Source organism: Cucurbita maxima, unplaced genomic scaffold (genome assembly GCF_002738345.1).
Source record: "Cucurbita maxima cultivar Rimu unplaced genomic scaffold, Cmax_1.0 Cma_Scf00016, whole genome shotgun sequence".
In the NCBI taxonomy this organism is placed as follows: domain Eukaryota; kingdom Viridiplantae; phylum Streptophyta; class Magnoliopsida; order Cucurbitales; family Cucurbitaceae; genus Cucurbita; species Cucurbita maxima.
The window spans coordinates 2,794,140-2,818,351 of NW_019272032.1; the positions used below are offsets into that span (position 1 = coordinate 2,794,140).

The window sequence follows — 24,212 nt, forward strand, 5'->3', positions numbered from 1 at the left end:
ATGCAATGGCAAAGAAGGGAAAGTAAAAGACAGAAACGTAGTAGATTTTACTTGTATTCTCCCTTGGACTTATAGTAGTCCAAGCTTGAAATTCAATCATTTTACATATATCACCGAGTCTTCCCCCCGACAGGGCGTACACTGCTACTACTACACATTCTTCGCCTATCCCCACCACAACTAACACATTTCAAAATCAAGAACAAAAAAAAAATGTTACCAATGTGGGATTCTCATCCATCAACATATACTTATAATCTCAGAAAAGAATACAAATAAAACTCCACTGTAAGAGCATCATCATCACTCTCTCTACCTAGCTAGATGCAGCTGGTTTTGATGTTGCCTGCTTCACTGCCTCTGCGTATGTTCGATGTTGGTAGGTCAAAGTCGATTCCAGCAGGTCCCAGAGCGATGTCTTCGGATTCCAACCTGAAGGAAAATACGTTAAATATTTGTGCAAGTTTATTAAGATCGCTATTCAGAGATGGAAGGAAAATACGAAACGAGATGTGCATCATACCGAGTTGCTTGTTGATGATGGTCATGTCAGGAATTCTCTTATCACTGTCGTCATAGCCCACGCCATAGAATTCTTCAGAGCTTATATCGATTGTCGGGGTCTCAAGCGAAGGTTCCCCGCTTACCTTTGCATAAACCTGCACGAGTGCAAAAGCAAGCAACTTAAACTTTCTTCATCCAACAATAGCAAATAATAATAATAATAGAAATTTTAAAAGCAGACACGATTTGCCACCTTGGTCATCATTTCAGCAAGCTGCTTCACTGTTACTTCATTGTTGGGGTTGCCCACATTGAAGATATGGCCATTGGCCCTCGCTGGGTTTTCCTGAACAAAAATACACAACAATTCAGATATGTCTGCTTCAAACTTTAGGTTGAAGAAGAAAGAAAAACAGAAGGTAAGCAAGTCATACAATCATCAAAAGAACAGCTTCAATGGCATCCTTAATGTATATGAATGTTCTTTGGGATTGACCGCCATCCACAAGCTTCAGTGGCTCGTGTCGAAGGAGATTCTACATAATATCATAAAAGGAAACACAGTCATGAGTCTGAAACAAACTGGAAGCCAAAGAAGCAAATTAACAGAACATACATTGCTAAAGCAAGCTAGAACCCTGGGAACGCCCTCACTTGGGCCATCAATGCCAGGAATGAAGTCCATCCTTGGTCCGATCCAGTTGAATGGTCTTACAATTGTAAAATCCATCCCATTTTCAGCACCCTCAGCTGGGAAAGAACAAAGGCTAAGAAGAACTGCAGTTTCCAAGTATTGATTCCCATGAAGCAACAGAGTACACAAGAAAACTAACCATAAATCAGCCTCTCAATCAATTGTTTCGCACATGCATACGACCATCTTTGCTTCTCAATGGGACCGAAGATGCAAGGAGAAGCATCCTCACTCAAAACATAATATGCCGGATCCTATCATAGAGAAATTACAATACAATGGTTCAGCTCATTCTCGACAATTAGGCTATCATGTAAGGATGCGATGAAAAAGTAGCATTAGAAATCGCTGTCATCTATGAACATGTAATTTTCAAATCAGAGAATTATTTCAATCTGGAAACTAGTTTCATGGCAAACTCAACGACTAGAATGTCGGTTGTAATCTACATTTCAACCAAACTGTTGATCAAAGAATACAGAAATCCACATCCTCATGCAAACCAAGATATGTTGTATAGAATTTTCAATCATTTGTGAAGGGGCAATGACGGTTCAATTTAAAGATCTAATAGATTTTTCTTACTGCAACATGTTTATACTCTCATTTCAAGTCAAATCCTGCAAATCTTCCATTGCGATTCAAAGAAAATTCCGAAACGAGGGAGAAAATTGAAACAAAACGGCACACCTATTGAATCTCCAGAGTACATATTCATAGCAATTCCATCGAAAGAGTAAGGAAAATGAATATAGATCAAATGAATTGATGCAATTTATAATAAGAGGAAAAAGAATGTAGAAAGAGATGCCTTACCTGACGAAGAGGGCTATCTTTTGGAAGAAAGCTTCCAATTGTCTTACCATAGACTTCGCAAGTTGAAAAGTGAATGAGACGCTTGTTGTTGCCAGAACAGTATTTAACCTTCGAAAAGAGAGCACATAAAATCAAATCAAACGATAACCTAATCCTTTGAATTAAGAAGTAAAAATATCAAGAAAGAAAAAGATGAACAAATCGCGTACACACCACAGGAATTGCGTCGATGAAATTGCTGTAAATGGTATCAAGTGGTCGCGTATTGTAGTCCGCCGGTGTACAGATCGCAGCAAGATTTATCGTCTGCATCACGCAAAGAAAGATTCCAATCACAAAACATCTCATAAAACACAAATTTAATGACAAAACCCGCAAGAACAAGAACGAGCATTAGCACAGAACTAACAATAAACCCAAAGAAGAACCAATTCTTCAAACTACACAGAACAAGAAATGAACAATTCTTCAAGAAGAATGAATATTGAAAAGCGAAGGAATCACAAGAGTCGAACCAGATCTGCCATTCGAACGAGACTCTCGAGCCTGGAATCGTTCTTGATATTGAGACGGTGGAACTGGATGCGATCGGCCCAGGGTAGGGAATCGGGCTCAAGAAGGTGCTTAATCTTGTCATTGTAAACATCAAGAGCAAGCACCTTGTGAGGGGTTTCAGCCATGAGCTTCTCACAAAGGTGAGAGCCAATGAACCCACCAGCGCCAATCATGCAAATGGTGATCGGCTTAATCGGGTTGCCGTCCAGATCTACTCTGTTCTGGGACGCCATTGTTGCTACTCTGCAAATCTAAAGTGAAGATCCCGCGTTGTGCCTGCAAGAATCTTTGAAGACAGAGGAGAAGAAGCTTGAAGAAAAGATCACAAAATTAGAAAATAAGGAAATGGGTTGTGACTTGTGAGAGAAGAATTGAGAGGCTGAGCGTATTTATGGACATTGAAGGAATGGGAATACCAGAGAGCGAGAGAAAAGGCGAACGACAGGCGAGTGTGTGAAAGATCAAATACCTCTGTTCTTCCACCGGTGAGTATGAAAATACTCATACTCGCTCTCTGAGACCTGACACGTGTTTTCCAGGAATTATATTAAATTTTATAGAAATTCCATTAATAGCACCGGAAAAGTTTTGCAGTCTAATTTTAGTACTAACACTTTGAAGATTAAGCCATGCTAATCATTTGGGACGTCCATTAGTTACAAGATTAGGAATCAAACTCCTGTTTTAAACTTATTTACTGCTCATTATCCATAATTACTTTTTTACCATTACTTTTTTACCCTTTTATCTCTAAATTAAATCAATTGAGGAGTAGCAATAATCAACCCAACCCTCTCAATTTGTACACATTATTATCTCTTTAGACATGCTTGTCTAGTTTTGCTTTTGGTTACACTCTAGTACACGAGTTAGGTTAAATTAGATTGGAAAAAATCTTTTTGATCAATTCGTTTTTATAGTTTTGCTTCTAGTCCGAGTGTACATAAGTTAGGTTCAATTGGGTTTGGGTTGTCGATTTGTTTTTTTATTATTTTCTTTAATATATATATATATCACCGTTAACAGATATTGTTATATTTGAATTTTCTATTCAAAGATTTCTCTTTAAGGTTTTAAAACGTGTCTACTACTGAGAAGTTTCTATACTCTTATAAAAAAATGTTTTGTTATCTTAAATCTCACATTTATTAAAGAAAATTAATGATATTTAGTAATGATCGTGTTAAGTAATAATTTAGTTTTATTTGTTTAACCTTCGTAATAGTTAGCCTTAAAAGAATAATGTAAAAAATATATATATATATAATTTTAAAACAAGTAAATATCAATATTCTAAGTTTGAGTGAATTTTTAACAAATTCAGAAACTAATTTGGTAATAATTGAAAGTAGAAAAAAACTATTCATATACTTTCTTTATTAGTACTTTGAAGCGGATTATAGAAATATTTCAAACAAAACAGGAAAATATAGTTGTATAATAAAACTATATATTAAAAAAATTAAATTAAATTAAATTTTTGTTTCATAATCCTTTTATTTTATTTTCTAAAATTGTGTTTTTTCTTAATATTTATCTACCATTAATTTAATATTTCTTAAAAAATACATATATATTTAAATTATTAATCAAATTAAAACAAAAAATCAAAGGTTTATAGGTGAACAAAAAAATTATTTATTTAATACTTGTTTATAAAGTATAAAAATTGGGATTAACCCAATAATAATAAATTATTATGGCTACTAAAAGAAGCTTATGGGGGATTTTTCGTGTCTGAAGAAGAAAAAAAGTTAGTCAAATTGAGTGTCATGTGGGCATAATGTGCGTATTAGCTTCAGCATTAGCTGTCTTTGTGTCCTGCATATGCTCATGTGGGTTCACGTTTGTTCCTTTTATTTTTATAACAAGAGAAAAAAAAAAAAAAAAAAAACAATAATACACTAAATCCTCAATCTCTACGAAAAAAACATATTTGGTTGTTTTAATTTTTTTCAACTTTTTTCCCTATTTTTAGAAGATTTTAAGGGTTTTTTTTTTTTTAATTTTATGAAAAAATGTTATTATGGGTATTGGAAATTTGTTGTATCGGGGAAATTAAAATTTTTCGTCGGTTCTTTCAACAAATTAGCACGTGCATTCATATTCAGTTCTTAAGAGGAAGAGTCCTACACGATCTTCAAATTCACTTATTGTGAATCAAGCAGGTCCCAATAGATAATTCAAGAGTATGTCTCACGTTTCAACGAATAGGTCTTGTAGTTTAAAAGTTTCATAAATGCAACCACTTTGATTGTAATAGCAGCTAGACTTCAAGATACACGACTGTTTGATCAATCGGTAAGAACCAACCTCGTACCCGTGATTCATTACTGGGACTTAAAATATAGTTATTGAGATCAACTGAAGAAGCAATAAAAAAACTAAGGAAAATAGACCTTATGATTGGGAGATGGTCGAAGAAAATTGTCACTCTAGCTCAAAGAGGAGAACCAACGAAAGGGATGGTTGAGGTTGTGATGATGTTGAGATCGATCAAGAATAAAGCTTGAAAAATATACCTCAATCGTCATTCCTCCCAATAGAATATTAAGCAGATGTCTTACCCCCTAACAACGTTAAGAACTACAACACTAGACATTAAGCCGTTAAAGGCAAGCCAAACACGTCTACTAGAGTTTGAAGAATTTCTAGCACATTTGGGGAATGAAAAAAAAAAAAAAAAATGAAACCACTCAAATATGCAGGTTGATCTCGTTTTGCAAGTTATGATCTTCCGTTATTGTTATACGAATGTTCGGTGTACTGCCTTTCCACTTAAAATATAGTATTCGATAAATAAATACCAAATTTTCGTGATTTAGCTATAATTACTGGAAATTCAAATTCCTATCCTATTATTCGAGGTTACATTCTTACTTTCTTCGACTAAATTCAATTTGACGTAATTATATGCTTTTATGATTTGATTTTTTTTTTCATATATATTTTAGGATTAAATTTTTAATAAATTTTATTTTAATTTTATTTTAATTTTATTTTAAATTATTAAGTAAGAACTAATATTGATTTAGCTATGTACTTTCAAAATTTACAATTCTTCTATAATTTATAGATATATTTAAATAACTGTTAAATTTGTAAAAAAAAAAAAAAGTTTAAAAAGTGGGGTCCACTGCCAGCACTAGCTTAGTAGCTTGCCCTGTCATCGCTTAGGATCCAATCGCTCTGTACACCGACAGACAGCTAAGAAATGCAGACTTTGAGCCACGCTCCCAAAGAGCGCGTTAGGAAGTTATTAGCACGCGCCTAATGTCGGCTATCACATACCCAATAAATAATAATTCTTTTTTCCTGTGTGGTGGCTGGTTGTTCTTTTCCAATGCCTTTTCCTTTTTCCAATACTATAATTTTCATGCCATAAATTCTATTTTGAATTTTATTTTATTATTGTGGTTGTGATCTCAAATATTTAGTTTTAATCTATTTTGGTGGTTTATTTGTGACTTAAATTACCCAAATAAAATTTATTATCGTTTATATTTTTTTTTAATTATTCTAAAAAATTGTATATATTACCTTGTTTATAAAATTTAAATATTAATTTTTTATTAGTTAAACCGCATGTTATCTCTATTACAAATATAAATTATTTTTAATTTTTATAACAATCTTAAAAATAAAATAGGATTAGATTGGGTATAAATAGAGGCACTTACGGAGGGATTAGGGGCTTCTATTGCATGAGAGCATAAAAGAAGACAACAATGAGTATTAGTGTTTATAAGACTTGAAAATTTGACTAACCCGAACAATCCAACCCTAATTATAAAAGTGGAGTTTGGTTAAAAAAAAAAATTGTTTAGTTTGGGTTGAACTTTTGGGAAACAAAAAATTCAGTCGATTTGCATAAATTGACATGTTTTTTTGTCAAGATTTCGAAAATAGGGTTACAATTCAACCTAAATATTAATAATATTTTACTTTTGTAACTGATGTTAGTAAAAATTGTATCTCGGAGATGAATGATATTGAATTTTATGAAATTTTAGTTATTATTGTAACATGCATGGTTATTAAAATATGATTTTTTTAAACAGTTAAAAAAAGAAAATACCAACGGACTTCGAGTTAGATTTGGTTGTGAACTATGTTTAGGTCGAAGAAGGAAAACTTACTGGTTCGAAGGTATCACTGACCATATTTCTTACTTATTAGGCATGTAAGAAAGCTACCTTCGACCCTTCTTATAGAAGACTTTAAAAAAAAAAAAAAAAAAAAAAAAAGCTTATTTTAGTGTTAGTAACCACGACCCTTCATAATGGTGTGATATTATCCACTTTAAGCATAAACTCGCATAGTTTTACTTTTGATTTTCAAGGTATCTTACGAGTGAGAGATAGTATTTTTTATTTATACAATCATGATATTCTTTTTAATTATATGACGTGGGACTTCTCTCTCAACAATTTTTTCTTCGAACAAAGTACACTATAGAACTTTCGAACGTCGTTGTTTTTAAATATATAACACGAGGGTGACATAGCAGAGCAGTTGGAAAGCAAATAAGGGTGCGCAATACGAAATCCAAAGGTCAAACATGATATCTTTGGGCATCAATATCCTGAGGCGAATTCCAAACATTTTGTGAAGGTGAATGTCTTGGAAACCTTATAAACCTTCAAATATGGATTATAAAATAATGTTGGTACATACCAAGCTGTAAATGATCAGATTTCTTGAGCGTATGAACTTTACAAACCATTTAAATCTCTGTTCTCAGCTATTGTTTTTCAAGCAACCTCACTGGACACTCATGGATAGGACTTGTTTAGCCATTTTCTTCCTTCTCCTTGCGCCTGTGAGCCAATCTCTGGCAAATGGGCAGCCACTGGTTCCTGCAATGTTCACATTTGGGGACTCTGTTCTTGATGTGGGCATCAACAATCACCTCAAAACCCTCATGAAAGCAAATTTTCCCCCTTATGGGAGGGATTTTGTTACTCACAACCCCACCGGACGGTTCTGCAATGGAAAACTTGCCTCAGACTTCACTGGTGCTTTCAATTTTAGAACCTCATTTCATTTTATTTTACTTCTGTTTATATAACCGTCTTATAGGCCTTCGTGGTTTTAAAACACGTCTAGTACAAACAGGTTTTCATACCCTTATAAAAAATGTATGGTTCTCCTCTTTAACCAATGTAGGATCTCACACACTGGTCGGTATTTGACTCTGATACTACTTGGAACGGTCCAAACTCACCACTAACGGATATCGTCTCTTTGGGCTTTTCCTTTAAAACTTTCTCTCAAAGTTTTAAAACGCATCATGGAAAGCCCTTGAAGAGAACGCTGGGTCTTTAAGGAGGTGAATTGTGAGATCCTACACTGGTTTGGGAGAAGAATAAATCTTCTTTATAAGGGTGTGAAAACTTATCTCTAACAGACACGTTTTAAAAACTTTGAACAAAAATTTAAAGAGGATAACATCGGCTAACAATGGACTTGGACTAAGTTCTTTTATTGACTTGTGAACAGCTGAGTACTTGGGATTTACATCTTACCCACAAGCTTACCTCGGTGAAGCAGGAGGAAAGAACCTCCTGATTGGAACAAGCTTTGCCTCAGCTGCTTCTGGATACATCGACACAACAGCACACCTATACGTAATAGTACCATAAATCAAAAGTTTGTTTGTAACCGCCTAAATTCACTGCTAACAGATATTGTCTTATTTAAACTTTTTTTATCGGGTTTACCTTCAAGACACATTTGTTAGGTTAGGGAGAGGTTTCTACACCTTTAGAAAAAATGTTTGGTTCGGGGCCAGCGTCCTCGCTGACACTCGTTCCCTTCTCCAATCGATGTGAACCTTGAGGGGAAGTCAGAAAAGGAAAGTCTAAAAAAGACAATATTTACTAGCGGTGGACTTGAACTATTACAATATCGATCTTGAACACCGCTCCTATATTAATAACATGTTTGCCTTGTGGTATTGTAGAATGCTCTTTCCCTAACAGAGCAGCTGGAATACTACAAGGAGTATCAGAACAAAGTAGCAGAATTTGCTGGAAAACCCAACGCTTCAGCTATCATATCTGGTGCTATTTACCTTGTCAGTGCGGGGAGCAATGACTTTCTGCAGAACTATTACGTGAATCCTCTAGTTTACAAGAAATATACTGTTACTCAGTTCACTGACATTCTCATCACCTCCTACATAAACTTCATTCAGGTTTTGCCCTTCCTCTTCAAACACACTAATAATTTAGAGAGAGTCTAAAGAGATAATGTCTGCTAGTGGTGTTTGGACGATTACAAATGGTATTAGAACTAGTCACTGGCCAATGTGCCAGCGAGGATGTTGATCCCAAAAGGGTGGATTGTGAGATCCCATATTGGTTGGAGAGGAGAACGAAGCATTTTTTATAAAAGTATGGAAACCTCTCCCAAGTAAACACGTTCTTTAAGAAAAAACTCAAAAAAGAAAATTTAAAGAGGATAATAGGTACAAGGTGTGTTCGGCCATACAATATTATATAACAAAACTTATGTTTTTAGAATCTTTATGCATTGGGAGCACGGAGGATTGGAGTAACAACATTACCACCGCTTGGATGTCTTCCGACAGCCATAACAATCTTTGGATCTGACAGCAATGAGTGTGTGGGTAAGCTAAACAATGATGCAGTTTCATTCAATAGCAAACTCAATGCCACGTCTCAGAGCTTGCATGCCAACCTTCCTGGCCTCAATTTGGTTGTCTTGGACACTTACAAGCCTCTCTATGAACTTGTCACAAAGCCTGCTGAAAACGGTATGCCATTTAGTCTAATTTCTCATACAATATCTCAAATGAAGGAGAAGGTATGGGTAAGATACCATATTGGTTGAAGAGAGGAAAACATTCGTTATACGAGTATTAAACTTCTTCCCAGTAGACGTGTTTTAAAATCGTGAGACTAATGACGATGTGTAACGGGCCAAAGAAGACAATATTTGCCAGCGACGGACTTGGACTGTTACAAATGGTATTAGATCCATACATCGAACTGTGTGTCAGCGAAGACACTAGCCTTCAATTGGGTGAATTGTGAGATCCCACATTGGTTGGACAGGGGAACAAAACATTCTTTATAAAAGTGTGAAAATCTCTCCGTAGTAGACATATTTTAAGATTGTGAGGCTAACGGCGATACGTAATGGGACAAAGCAGACAATATCTGCTAACGGTGGGCTTAAACTGTTATAAATAGTATTAGAGCCAGACATCTATTGGTGTGCCAACGAGAGCCTCCAAGGGAGGTGAATTGTGAGATCCCACATCGGTTGGAGAGGGGAACAAAACATTCCTTATAAATGTGTGGAAACCTCTTCCTAGTAGACGTATTTTACAATCGTGAGGTGACGACAATATGTAATGGACCAAAGCGGACAATATCTACTAGACTGTCAAATGGTATTAGAGCCTGACATCGAGCGGTGTGCGAGGATGTTGGCCCCCAAAGGAGGTGGATTGTGAGATCCCACATCGGTTGGAGAGGGGAACAAAACATTTCTTATAAATGTGTGGAAACCTCTCCCTAGTAGACGTGTTTCACAATCGTGAGGCTGACGGCGATACGTAATGGGTTAAAGCAGACAACTAGATTGTTACAAATGGTATTAGAGCCAGACATCGAGCAGTGTGCTAACGAGGATGTTGGCCCCCAAAAGAGGTAGATTGTGAGATCCCACATCGATTGGAGATAGAAACAAAACATTCCTTATAAATGTGTGAAAATCTCTCTCTAGTAGACGTGTTTTACAATCGTGAGGCTGACAGCTATACATAACGGGCCAAAACAAACAATATTTGACGATGAGGGCCGAGGAGGACATGTCATTAACTCCTGCATAAAATTTTGTGTAGGTTTCTTGGAGGCAAGGAAGGCTTGCTGTGGCACAGGCTTGCTTGAGACATCAATCCTATGCAACAAAGAATCCGTAGGGACATGTGCCAACGCATCTGAATACGTGTTCTGGGATGGATTCCACCCATCAGAAGCTGCAAACAAGTTCTTGGCCGATAATCTACTCCCCGCTGGCATCTCTCTCATTTCATAAATCATACGCCTGAGTGCCCCAAAGTTGTTGCCTCTCTTGTGCTGTGCTTTACTATTTTCTTCTGCACTCAAATAACGGCTGAACGGGATGACAAGCCCACTGTGCTGTCTTCGATTGTTCTGTTCTCCTTCTTCATATACTTACTTTAGTTCTGGTGTTATGATATGCAATGAATTCAAGCCCATCGTTAATGAACCTTGTCTATTTTGACTTGTGACGTATGATCTCAAGCTCTAAAACATGTTAAAGGCTAGATTAGGTTCATCCGACGTGCTCGAAACTCAAAGCCCTCTAGGCTCACAGTTAAAACGAGTTTTATATATTATATACATATATTTTGCCTTATTATAAAATATTTATGTCTTTCGGGACGGAGTGAACTTATTACAACTATATATATACTCTCGGTCAACAAAATTATAATTTTTATTTCTTTTTAGTTTGATAATATATGAGATTGGAAGGATTCGAACCTCTATGTCTTGATGGATGATAATATATTTACGTAGAATTCACAAATGGGCCAGCAGGCCTTACTAAAAGAGCTATGTTGGGCCAGGCCCAGATAACGGTCCGGTTATTGCGAACCAATACCGATCCCACCGGTGTTAATTCAGGAGCAGTCCGTTCCCGCGGTTTGCAGAGATTGACCGTACAGTTTTCCGATTAGGGTTCAGCAGAGAATCAACGGAGAGTGTGAAGACGATACCGTGAGAGAAGCCGAATCGATCACGGACATGTTTGGGTTGAAGCGATTAGTTCCTCATGCTTGCTCGATTCGAGCTTCTTTAAGAATGCAGCTCTCTGGTTACCAGGAAAAATTCCTTGTTTTTCCTTCGCAGCACTTAGCTCAGCTGACTTCCAATCGCTTCCTCAACATTTATCAGGTACCTTGATTACTTTTCTTAGCTTCCATTAGGTTTTGAGAATATGAAACGAAATTTAATTAACAAAAATGTTGGATATTTTGACTTTTTTTTCTTTTGTTGCTCTTTCGAAGAAGAATTTTACTCTTTTTGTTGTTGAAAGATAATTGTACATGACCGAGAACATCTGACGTGAATTTGTTAAATGATTGCTTAGTTCCGTTTCTTAGAACTGGTTGAAAATACTCGTTCATGCCTGTTCTATGTTTTAGATTCTTCTTGATGCAGTTATTCGAATAAGTAAAGGGGCAATATGTGTGTCGTATTATGATTTTTTTTTCCTGATGTTTGCAGCTTGGAAACAAAACAGCCATTGAGAAAGAGCGCGCTCGACTGTAAGTTGCATTACAAAGCTGTAGGCAATTGATTAACTGACACCAAAAATTATCAAGAAGCTTTGTTGATTTAAATTGTGACAGTGCAGATGAAATAAACAGAGGATACTTTGCTGATATTGCAGAGCTTAAGCAACATGGTGGAAAGGTAATATATTAGTTTTGATGACAAGTCGAGTTAAATTTTAAATGGTAGTGTAAGGTTTTTTTCTCGAATTTTAATTAATTAAAGCCGAGTTTGAAGATTGCAGCAGCTAACAAGATTCTGATTCCGGCTATGGCTGCTGTAAAATTTCCCGAGTTTGAAGTGAGCTATTCTGATGGTAAATCGTTGAAGCTACCCATTAAATTCGATGCTAATGAGGTCGAAGGCAATAATTCGGCATCAGCCTTGCCTGTGGCCACATTACTGTGTCTTTCTTTCAGAGCAAGCTCCCAGGTACATTTTGGTTTTGTTATCATCGGTTGTGTTGGTTGACATGAATACAACATGGAAAAGTTTATAGTAATCTTTAGTATGATGACAATATTATATCATTAATTAGGATTTTGAAGTGTCCTTTTCCATTCCCAATTTTTATTTCTCTACAAGAAATTTGAATTTTCAGTTATCTGGAAAATGTATAAAGTCCAATTATATACACACTGTGATCCTTTGTCATGTCCGGAAGAATCCTGAAAACTTTTAAACCAAATGGCCTACGTATCTCTGTGATCTTTTGGGATAAGCTATACTTTATTCTGGATTAGTGGCTAGCAACATGGATCGGTGGCTTTAAAGATATTAGTTGGAATTAAAGCTTTTTTCATTGCATTGATCAGTGTCAATCCAAGTGGTCGGATGTTACGTTTTTAATGAGTCAATGGCCTTCTTTTACTTTATTTTGCAAGGAGAAACGTTGTCTCACTGTTAAGAAGTGGTATTGCCCCTTTTCTTTGTCTAATAGCGTTAGAGTTTCAGAACTTCAAATAAAATGGTTCTGAAATAAACTACTTAAATGCACTAAAATAAGCTAGCAAACTTCATATTCAAATTTGGATGCTGTTTGGGAATGGTATTAAAAAGTTCTCAGCTCTTTTAGGACTGATATATGTTCTTTACTGTTAACTTATTTAGAGAGTCAAAACTTTGAATGTTGTTTTAGCTGAGTTCTCAAACAGTCTTTGATTTAAGAAGAGTCTTCAAGTATTCTTTAGAATAATAAATAAAATAAAATAAAATAAAGGCTATGCAGCACAATAGTCTTTAAACAATGAAGTATTCTCTTTTAGCCCATTATAAATCTGTTTAAAAGAACTTTTCCCTTGGAAGTACGTCCAAACAATACCTTGCTTTCCATTCACCCCCTTTGAAGGAGCAATTGAGTTAGACAGGCATGCTTGCAAATCATTAAATTGATCAAGAAAAGATGTATGTTGGTATCATCGTCATATCTTCCTTTTACCTTTGCAGGCCATGATTAATTCTTGGAGTACCCCTTTTCTTGATGCCTTTTCGAGTTCAAAGAATATCCAGTTATACGAGGTAACGTAATTCCATAACTAATTATATTTGGTCCAGCGGTTGATTTTGTTTATCATTCCTCAAACCATACGTAATGACCATTTTCTGTTGCAATTTAAAAATTTAGAAACTTAGGCATTCTAATCAGAATGCAGATGCTGTTCTATGTGTGTAGAAACTGAATTCGTAATGTTATGGTTCTGTTAACAGCATTTAGAATTTTCACTTGCAAGGTTTCATTTATAGACTCGTGGTTGTTATGTCGGAATCCAATTAAGAAAGTGCTTCTTCGGCTGATGAGGAAATCCAGTGACAATGCACAGATTGATTCACTTCAAAGGAAGATTGTATACTCGTTTGGCGACCATTATTACTTCAGAAAGGAGCTCAAAATACTAAATCTTCTCTCTGGGTATGAGTTTATTTCATTTCCTTGCCTTTCCTTTCCGTTTTCCTTAGATAAATCAATAAAGTAAAAGTTATACAAATATTCTTCGTGAACTTTTTTTTTTTTGCTTCTTAGGTATATATTTCTGCTTGACAAATTTGGTAGAATAAGATGGCAAGGGTTTGGATTGGCAACTCAAGAGGAGGTGTCATCTCTTCTTTCATGCGCGTCACTTCTTTTGGAAGAGAAATAAGTGAGTGACAATTTATCTTTTGGCAAACATGGAAAGATTTTTCTCAATTTCTCAGAGTTTATATTTACTTAAAATAAAAAATTTAACTTTATCTATTCAATGTTCTTTAGAACTTATCCTCCATAAAATGATTTGGGGTCGGAAGTCTATTTTCTGACGATGCAGCAAGAAAAATTAGCAGATGATTACTGGAATGGGTGTTTATCAATAAAGATGATCTGATTTTCAAATGGTGTGAATTAACGCCAAGGAAAGATTTTGTGAGTTAATTTCTAGAAAGCAACTGTTATATATGTTCAAGTCAAGTTGTCAAATGTAAGATGACGACTCTTTTTGTTATATAATGTATGCTCATTTTATTTCCAAGGTTTTGTTTGTAATTTCACGTGTTGGTTTATTTTCGTGAACACCTAATAAATTATTAGGTATAATTGCCCTATTGCATTTTTTTTTCTCTCTTTGACCTAGCTTGTTTACCATTGTTTCCTCTTCTCCATCCCGTGTGGTGTTCTAATTTTTTTTTTTTTAGAAATTTACGCTTACGAAAGACCATCTCAATTCCCAATGGAAGGAGGTGTGACTATAGAAACCGAAAGTATTGAATAATTTACATCAATATATTCTATAGTAAACTATATTGTCGTAGATCTTTGTATAAGTGAGTCTTCTTCGTGAATATTCTTTAATTTTTTTTCTTCTATAGATTTCAAAAGACGCTATAATGATATTTTTACACGATAGGGCTTTTGCACTTTTTAAGGAGAAGGCACATTAATGTTATGTCTCTTCAATTTGTCTGTCAATAAAATCTTTGCCATGGGTTGGTCTGGCTATTGAGTAGGAGTCTTGTCACCATGATTCCTTTAGGCTTCTCATAACTTTCATGGAGATTTTAATGTCATTCTAAAATAAAATACACCATAATTAACTTAATTTTTAATTTTTATTTTTAGGGACATATAAATCAAATTCAAACCTCCAAGGCCAATGTTGAACTTTAAATATCAAATAAAACTAGATTCAATTTTAAATACCAAAAGTTGAATTTCATGTGATTAAAATATTTGCCGACCAATAATTGGTCTTACAACTTTACAACACACAAGGAGATTCAGAACAATGAGTATAATCTCTTATAAATTGAACTTCTATAGAACCGACTAGTTCATATGAAGAGATTTACAACGCAGCTGAGACCAATTTTAGTGGAGAGTATAATGTTAATTCAAGGGGGAAAAGGAAGGATTGAAATGGAGACTATGAGTGGACCTACGTCGGCTCAATGGCTATTATAACTATATGTTGGCACCTGAACATATTATACAGCGAAAGAATGACAAATCTAATCTTTTTTCTCTAGACGCTATAAGTGAAGGAAGCCGGAGAAAATGGATAATTTAACAAACAATACAAGAATGCTTAGTAAAATAACTCTGTTAGGCTGATTCTGCACAGAGCCACTGTCACTGAGCTGCCCTGCGTTCACAAATTCACTCTTTCCAGTCTTGGTAGCTGTAGAAACATTTACCGACGTCGAACCTGAATACGGAGAAAAACATATTAGAAACTTACCGTTCGATGAATCTCAAAACTATTTATAAGAATATAAGTTCTTTTAATTTCTGTTCAGCTATTTGTGATCTACTGTAGTAAAATTAATGAACCATGATCTTTGTGTAGCAAGTTGGATGAAGCTCATATAAACACATGGTTAAAAATTCTATTTCATGTACAAAACCCTTTTCAAAAACCAAAGTACAGATGACCAGTGTGTGTGTTTTGTGTATGGTTGGGTACTAGTGTTGAAAAACTTGTGTTTAGAATCTATTTCATTATGTGTGTCCGAGATCGACTCGCAGAGAGTTGTGGACAGAAACTCACAGTCATAGTTAGCCCATCCAATTCGTTGATTAGCCAAATCATAAATAAAGATTTTGTCTTTCAGAACAAGGTCTGCCAAAAAGAGAGAGGAAGATACAATATCAGTATTTTCAGGTTAGAAAATGGATAAAAGATAAACAAAAAGTATAATATCATGGAACTTACCCCCTAAAATTGTAATCCCTTGACCCGGAATTTTCTGGAAACCAACGCACCAAACAGTAGTACCACTCTGCATTGAAAAACTTCGTCAAACTCGATTACGAACGAGGATATAAGTTAAAGGCTTATAGCAACAAAACTACATTTATCTAAAAGTGATTCAATATAACGCTCCTTAAATCTGATGCGGGAAAAACAGGTTTATGTCTGCTTTAAAAATATATGGCATATCATAGTTGTAAATGTCCAGGCAATGAAGGGAAGACTGTAAGCTTACAACAGAGCTTTGTTGAATCAGGTAGTCTTGGGGTCTCAATACCAATGATGCACCACCGGCAAAGTTTAAGCTTACTAGGGGAAATATATCAGAGATACTACGAGATTACACCGAAAGACAAAAAATAAAGAGTCAGTTTCCTCGTTGCAGTAAACAATAACCTCTAACGGAAATCTAGTTTGTAAATTAAACCAACCTGGAGGAGGTCATATAGCACTGATTTCCCCTGAGAACAATAGACTGTGTCGATTGTGAAACTGTGTTCGTGATCTGTGTTAAAAAATAGAAGGAAAGAAATAAAAACCATAATCATTCGGCATGCATTAGAAAATACAGACCATATTCCAAGATTGAATCTACTTCAGCCTTCCTATAAAGGAAAATATCGAATATAACAGTGTGAACAATGATAATGAATAATGAAGCGTCATAATGGTGCTTTGGTCATTTGAACAATAAGAAACATCTGAAAGTGAAACTTACAGCAGCAACAAAAGTGTCGTAAGCTTCCTCAGCAAGGTATGCCAAAGTAGTGCCGGAGTCAATTATGGTTCCTTGGCTATTTGATGTTGCAAAGACAGCTGGGTTGATAGGTAATACTCGACCATTAACAGAGATGCTCTGCAGATTCAAGTTATAATGGGGCCTGAAAGTTGATGCCAACAAGAACAATTAAAAACCATATGCTTTCAGACATTATTTGATCCAAAAACTCCAAAAACTCAGATAAGTTTACAATGCTTGCTGTTGTAACATTTTAATTATAGGTAACTACGTTAATAAGAGACATCCTAGACAAAGATAATGAAAATGGATCAGGGAAAACGAAAACGTACTGTGATGGTACTAGAGGCGTATAAACAACATTTGGCTCGACAATCTCACCGAGGACCAATATTCCCCCACCACTATCATCCCCTTTCAAGCAGTGGGAGAACACTTTCGGCGCTAATCCTCGTGAAGACAGTTGTGATATCACAGACAAGTCCTGTTGCCCGAACCCGAAGATCCCATCAATTGCTCTATCTGACTTAGTCAAGTCTCCAGTCTGTGATGTGCTACACCTGTTTAATAAATGACAATCCACCAACGAAAAGAGTTGAACAAAGGTACAGAATCATAAGATTATGAGAGCTGGTTTCGGAATGAAGCATAAACTCACCCAAACATAACTGAAGCTGAAGAATTTGTAGTCATGGCACTATCAACTACTATATCAAGATGTATCATGTCCATAACATAATAGCCCGAAGTTCCACTTCCATCACCGTATTGGAAGACATAAGCACATTGATTGCTCTGGCCCAAACAGGCTGAGTCGGAGGATTGAACTCCAACAGCACATATTTGGTCTGAACAAGAGACCAAAGAAGCTGTTGATGAGCTACCAGGGTCAAAGAAATTGAGCTGAATCTGTGAGGAAAACAAAAAACAACTGAATTGAAAAATTGTTACGGCAAAATGGTTAGGGTTTAAGAGACAATGCCGCCAGTTTAAGACGGAATTTAAACTTATGGCAACACAAAATCACCTGTAGCCCACTAGTTTCTGGGCAGCCACTGCAAGAGTTACAGCTAACCCACAAAACATCACTTCCAGTATCGATCTGCACAAAGAAATCCTTTGGGGGATTGCCTAGTTGAACTTTAGTGTAATAAAGCCTGTAAAAGAACCACGAATTTTGGGCAAACCAAAATATTATGATCAACAAAGGTAATTAATGCATCAAGAAACAGAAGGACCCAATATATTGAAAGATCAATTCATGAACAAAACTATCAATTGGGAGAAAGAGAGCACAAAATAACAGAAGAATAATGCATTTCTGGGGGGAAAAAAAAACCAGAGGTTCAGAACTCAACCACAAAAGTCTCAATCAGGACAAAACCCCCAAATATGTTCCTAAAATCAGAACATCTTGTCAAAGACTCAGAATACGAAAACTGAATTGAAATTCCAAAAGAAAGATAAAAGCAGAAATTGAAATAAAAGATTCGTTCCCTTTCCTTACCCAACGAGAAACGGGTCGTAGGTTCCAGCCACAGGAAAATCAATAACACCACCAGAAGACTGCAGTATTCTACCATGTCTAATCCGGTCCCGGCCACGGAGTTGAGCCAATTCGACGCCATGATTCGTCGGAAAAGCCCTCTCTAACGTCAGCTTAGCCGGAAACCCACACAAAACAGTCGCCACCTGAATCATCATCACCGCGACAACAACCGACACTCCAGTACGAACAATCGCAGCCATTCTTCAATCCCTCGTCTTCAAAATTGGATAATAACCACCAAACAAAGCGATTAAATACTCAAATCAAAGAAGAAAGACAAACATCAGAAGACAAGGACGAAGATAACAAGGGGGATATAACCGAGGTGTGGATTGTTGCCGATGTTCATTCTAAAAAAAAAGAAGGAATGCTGAACAGTGTAGAGAGAGAAATGAAAGGTCCGAAAGAATGGAGCAGACAGAGAAGTTTCGGTGAACTGAGCAAATTGAGATTACGCTACCGATGCTCTGTCACAAAGTAACCGATTTATCATTCCCTTTCCACCCTCCCTCTCTCCACCCTCTCTCCCTTAATTTGTTTTAAAACAATAAATAAAACTTAATTAATTAACTAATTAATTAAGATTTATTATTAATATGAAAATGATTACAGCATAGGGACACATAAAGTGTATTATCGACAAAAATACGAATCTATTTTTATTTCCCCATTTTATTCTTAAACGCTGTCGTATTTGGAACTTTATTTTTATCACATGATTGTCATATTCTTTTTCTTTTTTCTTTTTTTCCTCCCACAAATTATATTTTTATTTCCTTTAACACCAATTCTCTCCAAAAAGAACAAAGACTCATTCAAACGGTGCGTTCTAAGTTTTTATTTTTTGTAATATAAAATATTTAATTCTTTTTTAATGGAACTAATTCAATGACGTCATGACTTTGCTTTGGGCTTCCCAAAAGGTCTCATACGAATGGGGTTAGTATTCCTCACTTATAAACCCATGATCATTCCCTAAATTAGTCGATGTGGGACTTTCATCATCCAACACGTCCCATTGAGAGGCTTTGACCTTGAGCAGAAGAAAGGTTGAATCGAATGACTTGGTCTGATGTAGAGATAAGTTGGTTGTGTATTGGATTCTGCACTACCAAAGATAAATCTCGCTTAAGGTCCGATGAAGCCACAAAATATAACAAAAATTTTAATATGGGAATTGAGTCACCTTCAAAGATGGTCATAAGCGTGTCAAAATTACGACGCTGCACGGTTGAAAATGTTTAATATTTTATTAATATTTAGTTTTTAATTTTTGTTGACAAAAATAACCACAAAAGAGAGGAGAATGAGACGTTCGGATAAAAGGAGAAAAAAAGGTAAGAGTGAGGTGGGCCCTTCAAAGGGGTAGGTCCAAGTTGTTGTTTCTTAGTTGCTAAGTTATGACTTTAAATAATTAATTAAAATTTATTTATAGCTAATTGAGTCGAGTTAAATTTGGTTGGTGTTAGGAATCACGGATCTTTACAATAGTATGATATTGTCCACTTTGAGAATAAGTTCCCATGACTTTGCTTTGATTTTCTCCAAAAGACCTCATACCAATAGAGATGTATTAATTTACTTATAAACTCATGGTCATTTCCTAAATTAACGAATGTGGGATTCACTCCCAATAATTCTCAACAATCCTCCACTCGAACAAAGTACACCATAAGCCTCCCTTGAGGCTTATGGAGCTCTCGAATAGCCTTCCTCCTTTCTCTAGAGCCCTCAAACAAAGTACACTATTTGTTCGACACTTTTAGTCACTTTTGACTACACTTTCGAGACTTACAATACTTTGTTCGATATTTAAGAATTCTATTGATATGACTAAGTTTAGGGCATAACTATACCGTACCATGTTAGTAATAAATATAGAAAACTGAAAAAATCATATGAGAGATGAAAATGAAATTGGCCAATAAAATATATTAATATTTTTATTAATGATTTGAAGACTAACTTTACTACTTATATATTGTTTAATAATCATTGCGTTGAAAATTAGATTTATAAATACTTTTAAAAATAAATAATTCTTTTTAATAAATTAACTAAAACGAAGAATTTTGAAAATTGAAAATTGAAAATTTAAAAGTTAACATAATATAAAATATATGGGATTGTTAAAGACAGGGAGACCATATACTATAATTTAAATTAATATTTTTCTTATTGGAAAATAAATAATTAGTTTAGTGAAATAAATAAATGATGGAAATAATATTTTTATTATATGGTAAAATCTGAAAAGTTGCAGTTTACTTTGGCAAAACCCAATGCTAAATCATTTCAAATTTTACTTTTTTACTTTTTTTTTGGTCGGCTTCAATTCCCACACATGTGGGCCCCACTCTCAATAATATATTTTATTTATTTTCGATAAATTTATTAAATATTGAGTTTATATATATATATATATATATATATTGTTTTTCATACACATGGTTTTGAATATTGATAGGTGCACCAACTTTAATAGAATAATAATAATGAATTAAAGTAACCACTGCGAAATATCCCATGTCTTTCCATGCGTTAGGTTTAAAATTGAAACAGTGTATGGAATTTTCAAACTTTTTATTTAATTAATTTCGTCTACCATTATTTTAATGCAAGCTAAATAATTTGAGGTCACAGCTTACAACTCACTTGTTAATGACGTGGAATAAATAATAATAAAAACATTAAAACACGCTATTTTGAGGTCAAAGATATATATATATATATATATATATATATATATATATATATATATATTTTGGAATTAATAGATAAAACTAACAATAACGACAAAATAAAAAATCAAAATCGACCTAAGTAAGCTGGTTTTGAGGTGAAGCAACGACGACGTTTCGTAGCTTCCAATAATGGACGGTTAGAATGGGAAAGCAACCAATTTTTCTTAAGAATCAATATAAAAAAAAAAAAGAAAAGAAAAATTGTAATTTAAAATAAAAAATAACAATAATAACGATAAATAGGTTGGTTAGCCTGCTAAATGGGCCGGCCCAACTCGTATAATAAGTGACCGGCCCATTTAAGGGACGTGGACAACAAAATAAACGGAAAAAAGATTTTTATTTTTTATTTTTTTTATTTTACCACAGAATTTAAAATTCAGTGGGATTTTTTGCGATCAAATATATTATCATTTATGACGTGTAAAAGTGGGAGATATTGGTGAGTTTTATGTTTTATATTTTTATTTATTGGATATGAAATATTTAATAATTTATTTAGAAAGCCCAATATCCTAATGACTCATTTATCTACGTATTTAAATGATTAAATGATTAATATTAAAATAATGATAGCGATACGATAATGATAATATACCATATAATTATGAGAGTTGAAACTGTTCGATAATAATGGATAAATAAATTAAAGGAATTAATGAAACTGATTAAATTATACGCTACAAATATTGGTGCAATGATAAACAAACCCGAGTCGTACACTTTTATTCACGACAGTCCAATCCAATCATCTGTTACTCTCTTCTTATTAATTTCTATGTTTTCCTCTTTCCCGGCAGAAGGTACGCACCGAATAAACCCTAATCGCGGTTGTCGCGACAACACGACCTAAACCCTAGCTCAGCTTCTCCCTCAGATTTACCTCGGAAATATCCTTCTTTTGCCGAGGATAGTGTTTGTTTGATCTCCCACAATTTGTTTATCATATATATATTTTAATCTTCATTTGTTTCGTTAATGGCGGAGGCTCGGAACGGCGATCGGAGCGACGAAAGTGATTACAAATCGGAGGATGAAGGGACTGAAGATTATAGGCGAGGAGGATATCATGCGGTTCGTGTTGGGGATACTTTTAAGAATGGGTGCTATGTTGTTCAAAGCAAGCTCGGCTGGGGTCATTTTTCCACTGTGTGGTTGGCATGGGACACACAGAAATCGGTATGGGTTTTTCGCAATTTGGAGTTCTTGTTTTTATTTTTCTCAGTCACGAGTGAGGAATTGGAAGGAAAGCGACCTTAAGGAGAGATTTTTTTGTTTATTTTAACAACGTTTGGGTGGGGATTTAAACCTCTCACCTTTTAGTTGAGGGCAGTTCACTCTGACTCTATGAAAAGAATGTTGAATGCACATTGGAGAACTGCCTAGGAACTGAAAGCCATTTTTCCTTGTGTATTGAAAAGAGTTGGTAGGATTTTTGGAGTTGAATACTAGAAGATGAGTTTAAAATGAAAATTCTGCTGTGTTGTTTCCCAATAAGTAACGTACGGGAACGGATTATATCCCTGCCTTCCTTCTTATGGAAAGGAGCAGGATTGGTCCTCATCACATGGAGGTTTGTTTTGAAGATTCAGAGTTGAGTTTTGAAATGAATTTTGTTGGTGCTGTTGTGCTTCATTTGTTGAGCTCTTGCTAATTTTACATCGATTTTCTTTTGTTTCACTAATTTTCCTTTGCGAGGTGCTCTGTTTACAGCTGATTCAATTGTTATTTACACAGTTTGGTTATTATATGCTGAAGGCCAAGCCAAACATGTGATATTTGTATTCATTACTCAGTTTTTTTGTATTCATTGTTTGTAGCGTTATGTAGCTTTGAAAATTCAAAAGAGTGCTCAGCATTACACTGAAGCTGCGCTGGATGAGATTAAGATTCTTAAGCAGATAGCAGAGGGAGATATAGAAGACAAGAAGTGTGTTGTGAAGCTTTTGGATCATTTTAAGCATTCTGGCCCAAATGGGCTGCATGTTTGTATGGTTTTTGAGTACCTAGGGGACAACTTATTGACCCTTATTAAATATGCCGATTACAGAGGGATTCATCTCCACATGGTGAAGGAAATTTGCTTTCATATTTTAGTGGGATTAGATTACTTGCACAGCAAACTTTCAATTATACATACTGATTTGAAGCCAGAGAATGTATTGCTTTCATCTATGATTGATCCATCTAAAGATCCTCGAAAATCAGGCAATCCTCTCATCCTTCCAAACAACAAGAATAAAACTTCGACTAGTTCTGATGCTTTAAAGGATGTTAAGAGCTACGGCGGGGATCTTACCAAGAACCAGAAAAAGAAGATAAGGAAAAAAGCTAAGAAGGCAGCACAGGGGCGTTCGGCGGAGGAACCTATTGAAGAAGATATAAATGAAGAAGACTCTACGAGAGCTAGCATAGGAGATTTTGATAATGGAGTTAAACAAAATGGGGGTACAGCCAAAGTATGTAAAGATGGTTCTGTAAATGATGGCGGTATAACAAATGCTGATGATTTAAAGGATGCTAGCCAAGGGAAGAAAGATCAGAGGAGAAGGAGCCATGAAACAAGGAAGAGACTGCTAGCAGCTGCTGATCTTAAGTGCAAGCTGGTTGATTTTGGGAATGCATGCTGGACATATAAGCAATTTACTAATGATATTCAGACACGGCAGTATAGGTGTCCCGAGGTTATTCTTGGATCTAAATATTCGACTCCAGCAGATATGTGGTCATTTGCTTGCATTTGTTTCGAGTTGGCCACCGGTGATGTTCTCTTTGATCCACACAGTGGTGACAACTATGGAAGGGATGAGGTATGTTCAGAGCCTTTTTTGTTCTTCTTCTTTTATCATTATGATCATTTTTCTTCTTCTTATACTCGTCAATTCTTAACGTGGAACATTTGTTAATTGAGTCTCACCTCCCCTTGAAAAGCATTGTTTCTACTCATAGTAAAGTCCTACATTTTCAATCGTTTGAAAACAATGCTGAAAAGATTTTTTTTTTTTTTTTTTTTTTTTTTTTTTTTTTTTTTTTTTTTTTTTTTTTTTTTT

General features: G+C 35.1%; 5 protein-coding genes and 1 long non-coding RNA gene across 8 annotated transcripts in view; 4 read left to right on the forward strand and 2 right to left on the reverse strand.

The window, feature by feature from the left end:
- Positions 1-23: 23 nt before the first annotated feature.
- LOC111490895 (UDP-D-apiose/UDP-D-xylose synthase 2) lies at positions 24-2,985 on the reverse strand. The gene is made up of 9 exons (XM_023139544.1): positions 2,530-2,985; positions 2,228-2,320; positions 2,015-2,122; positions 1,338-1,452; positions 1,121-1,254; positions 939-1,040; positions 758-850; positions 524-659; positions 24-432 (listed from the first exon to the last, which is right to left on the reverse strand). Exons 1-9 carry the CDS (start codon positions 2,800-2,802, stop codon positions 317-319), a joined length of 1,170 nt encoding a protein of 389 aa, XP_022995312.1. The 5' UTR covers positions 2,803-2,985; the 3' UTR covers positions 24-316.
- LOC111490899 lies at positions 2,855-16,957 on the forward strand. Its single transcript, XR_002719639.1, has 3 exons — positions 2,855-2,928; positions 10,735-10,745; positions 16,947-16,957. It is a non-coding gene; the product is annotated as an uncharacterized LOC111490899 (long non-coding RNA).
- LOC111490896 (GDSL esterase/lipase At5g22810-like) lies at positions 7,325-10,741 on the forward strand. The gene is made up of 5 exons (XM_023139545.1): positions 7,325-7,587; positions 8,072-8,199; positions 8,535-8,768; positions 9,095-9,350; positions 10,446-10,741. Exons 1-5 carry the CDS (start codon positions 7,347-7,349, stop codon positions 10,637-10,639), a joined length of 1,053 nt encoding a protein of 350 aa, XP_022995313.1. The 5' UTR covers positions 7,325-7,346; the 3' UTR covers positions 10,640-10,741.
- On the forward strand, positions 11,234-14,425 carry LOC111490897. The gene is made up of 8 exons (XM_023139546.1): positions 11,234-11,526; positions 11,860-11,900; positions 11,985-12,048; positions 12,145-12,339; positions 13,354-13,425; positions 13,638-13,816; positions 13,928-14,045; positions 14,156-14,425. Exons 1-7 carry the CDS (start codon positions 11,377-11,379, stop codon positions 14,043-14,045), a joined length of 819 nt encoding a protein of 272 aa, XP_022995314.1. The 5' UTR covers positions 11,234-11,376; the 3' UTR covers positions 14,156-14,425.
- LOC111490894 (aspartic proteinase-like protein 2) lies at positions 15,156-18,913 on the reverse strand. Its single transcript, XM_023139543.1, has 10 exons — positions 18,377-18,913; positions 17,897-18,026; positions 17,528-17,778; positions 17,202-17,429; positions 16,849-17,011; positions 16,562-16,635; positions 16,366-16,462; positions 16,092-16,158; positions 15,927-15,998; positions 15,156-15,584 (listed from the first exon to the last, which is right to left on the reverse strand). Exons 1-10 carry the CDS (start codon positions 18,616-18,618, stop codon positions 15,409-15,411), a joined length of 1,500 nt encoding a protein of 499 aa, XP_022995311.1. The 5' UTR covers positions 18,619-18,913; the 3' UTR covers positions 15,156-15,408.
- Positions 18,914-21,890: 2,977 nt separating this feature from the next.
- LOC111491183 (serine/threonine-protein kinase SRPK-like) overlaps positions 21,891-24,212 on the forward strand; it is a 4,415-nt gene continuing 2,093 nt past the window's right edge. Inside the window, exons 1-2 of one of the 3 annotated variants that reach the window (XM_023139975.1) lie at positions 21,891-22,341; positions 22,983-23,972. In XM_023139975.1, coding sequence (XP_022995743.1) covers positions 22,141-22,341; positions 22,983-23,972 — 1,191 coding nt within the window. In that variant the 5' untranslated portion in view covers positions 21,891-22,140. The remainder of the gene's footprint in view (positions 22,342-22,982; positions 23,973-24,212) is intronic. The other 2 variants (XM_023139973.1, XM_023139974.1) reach the window with 2 other exon arrangements.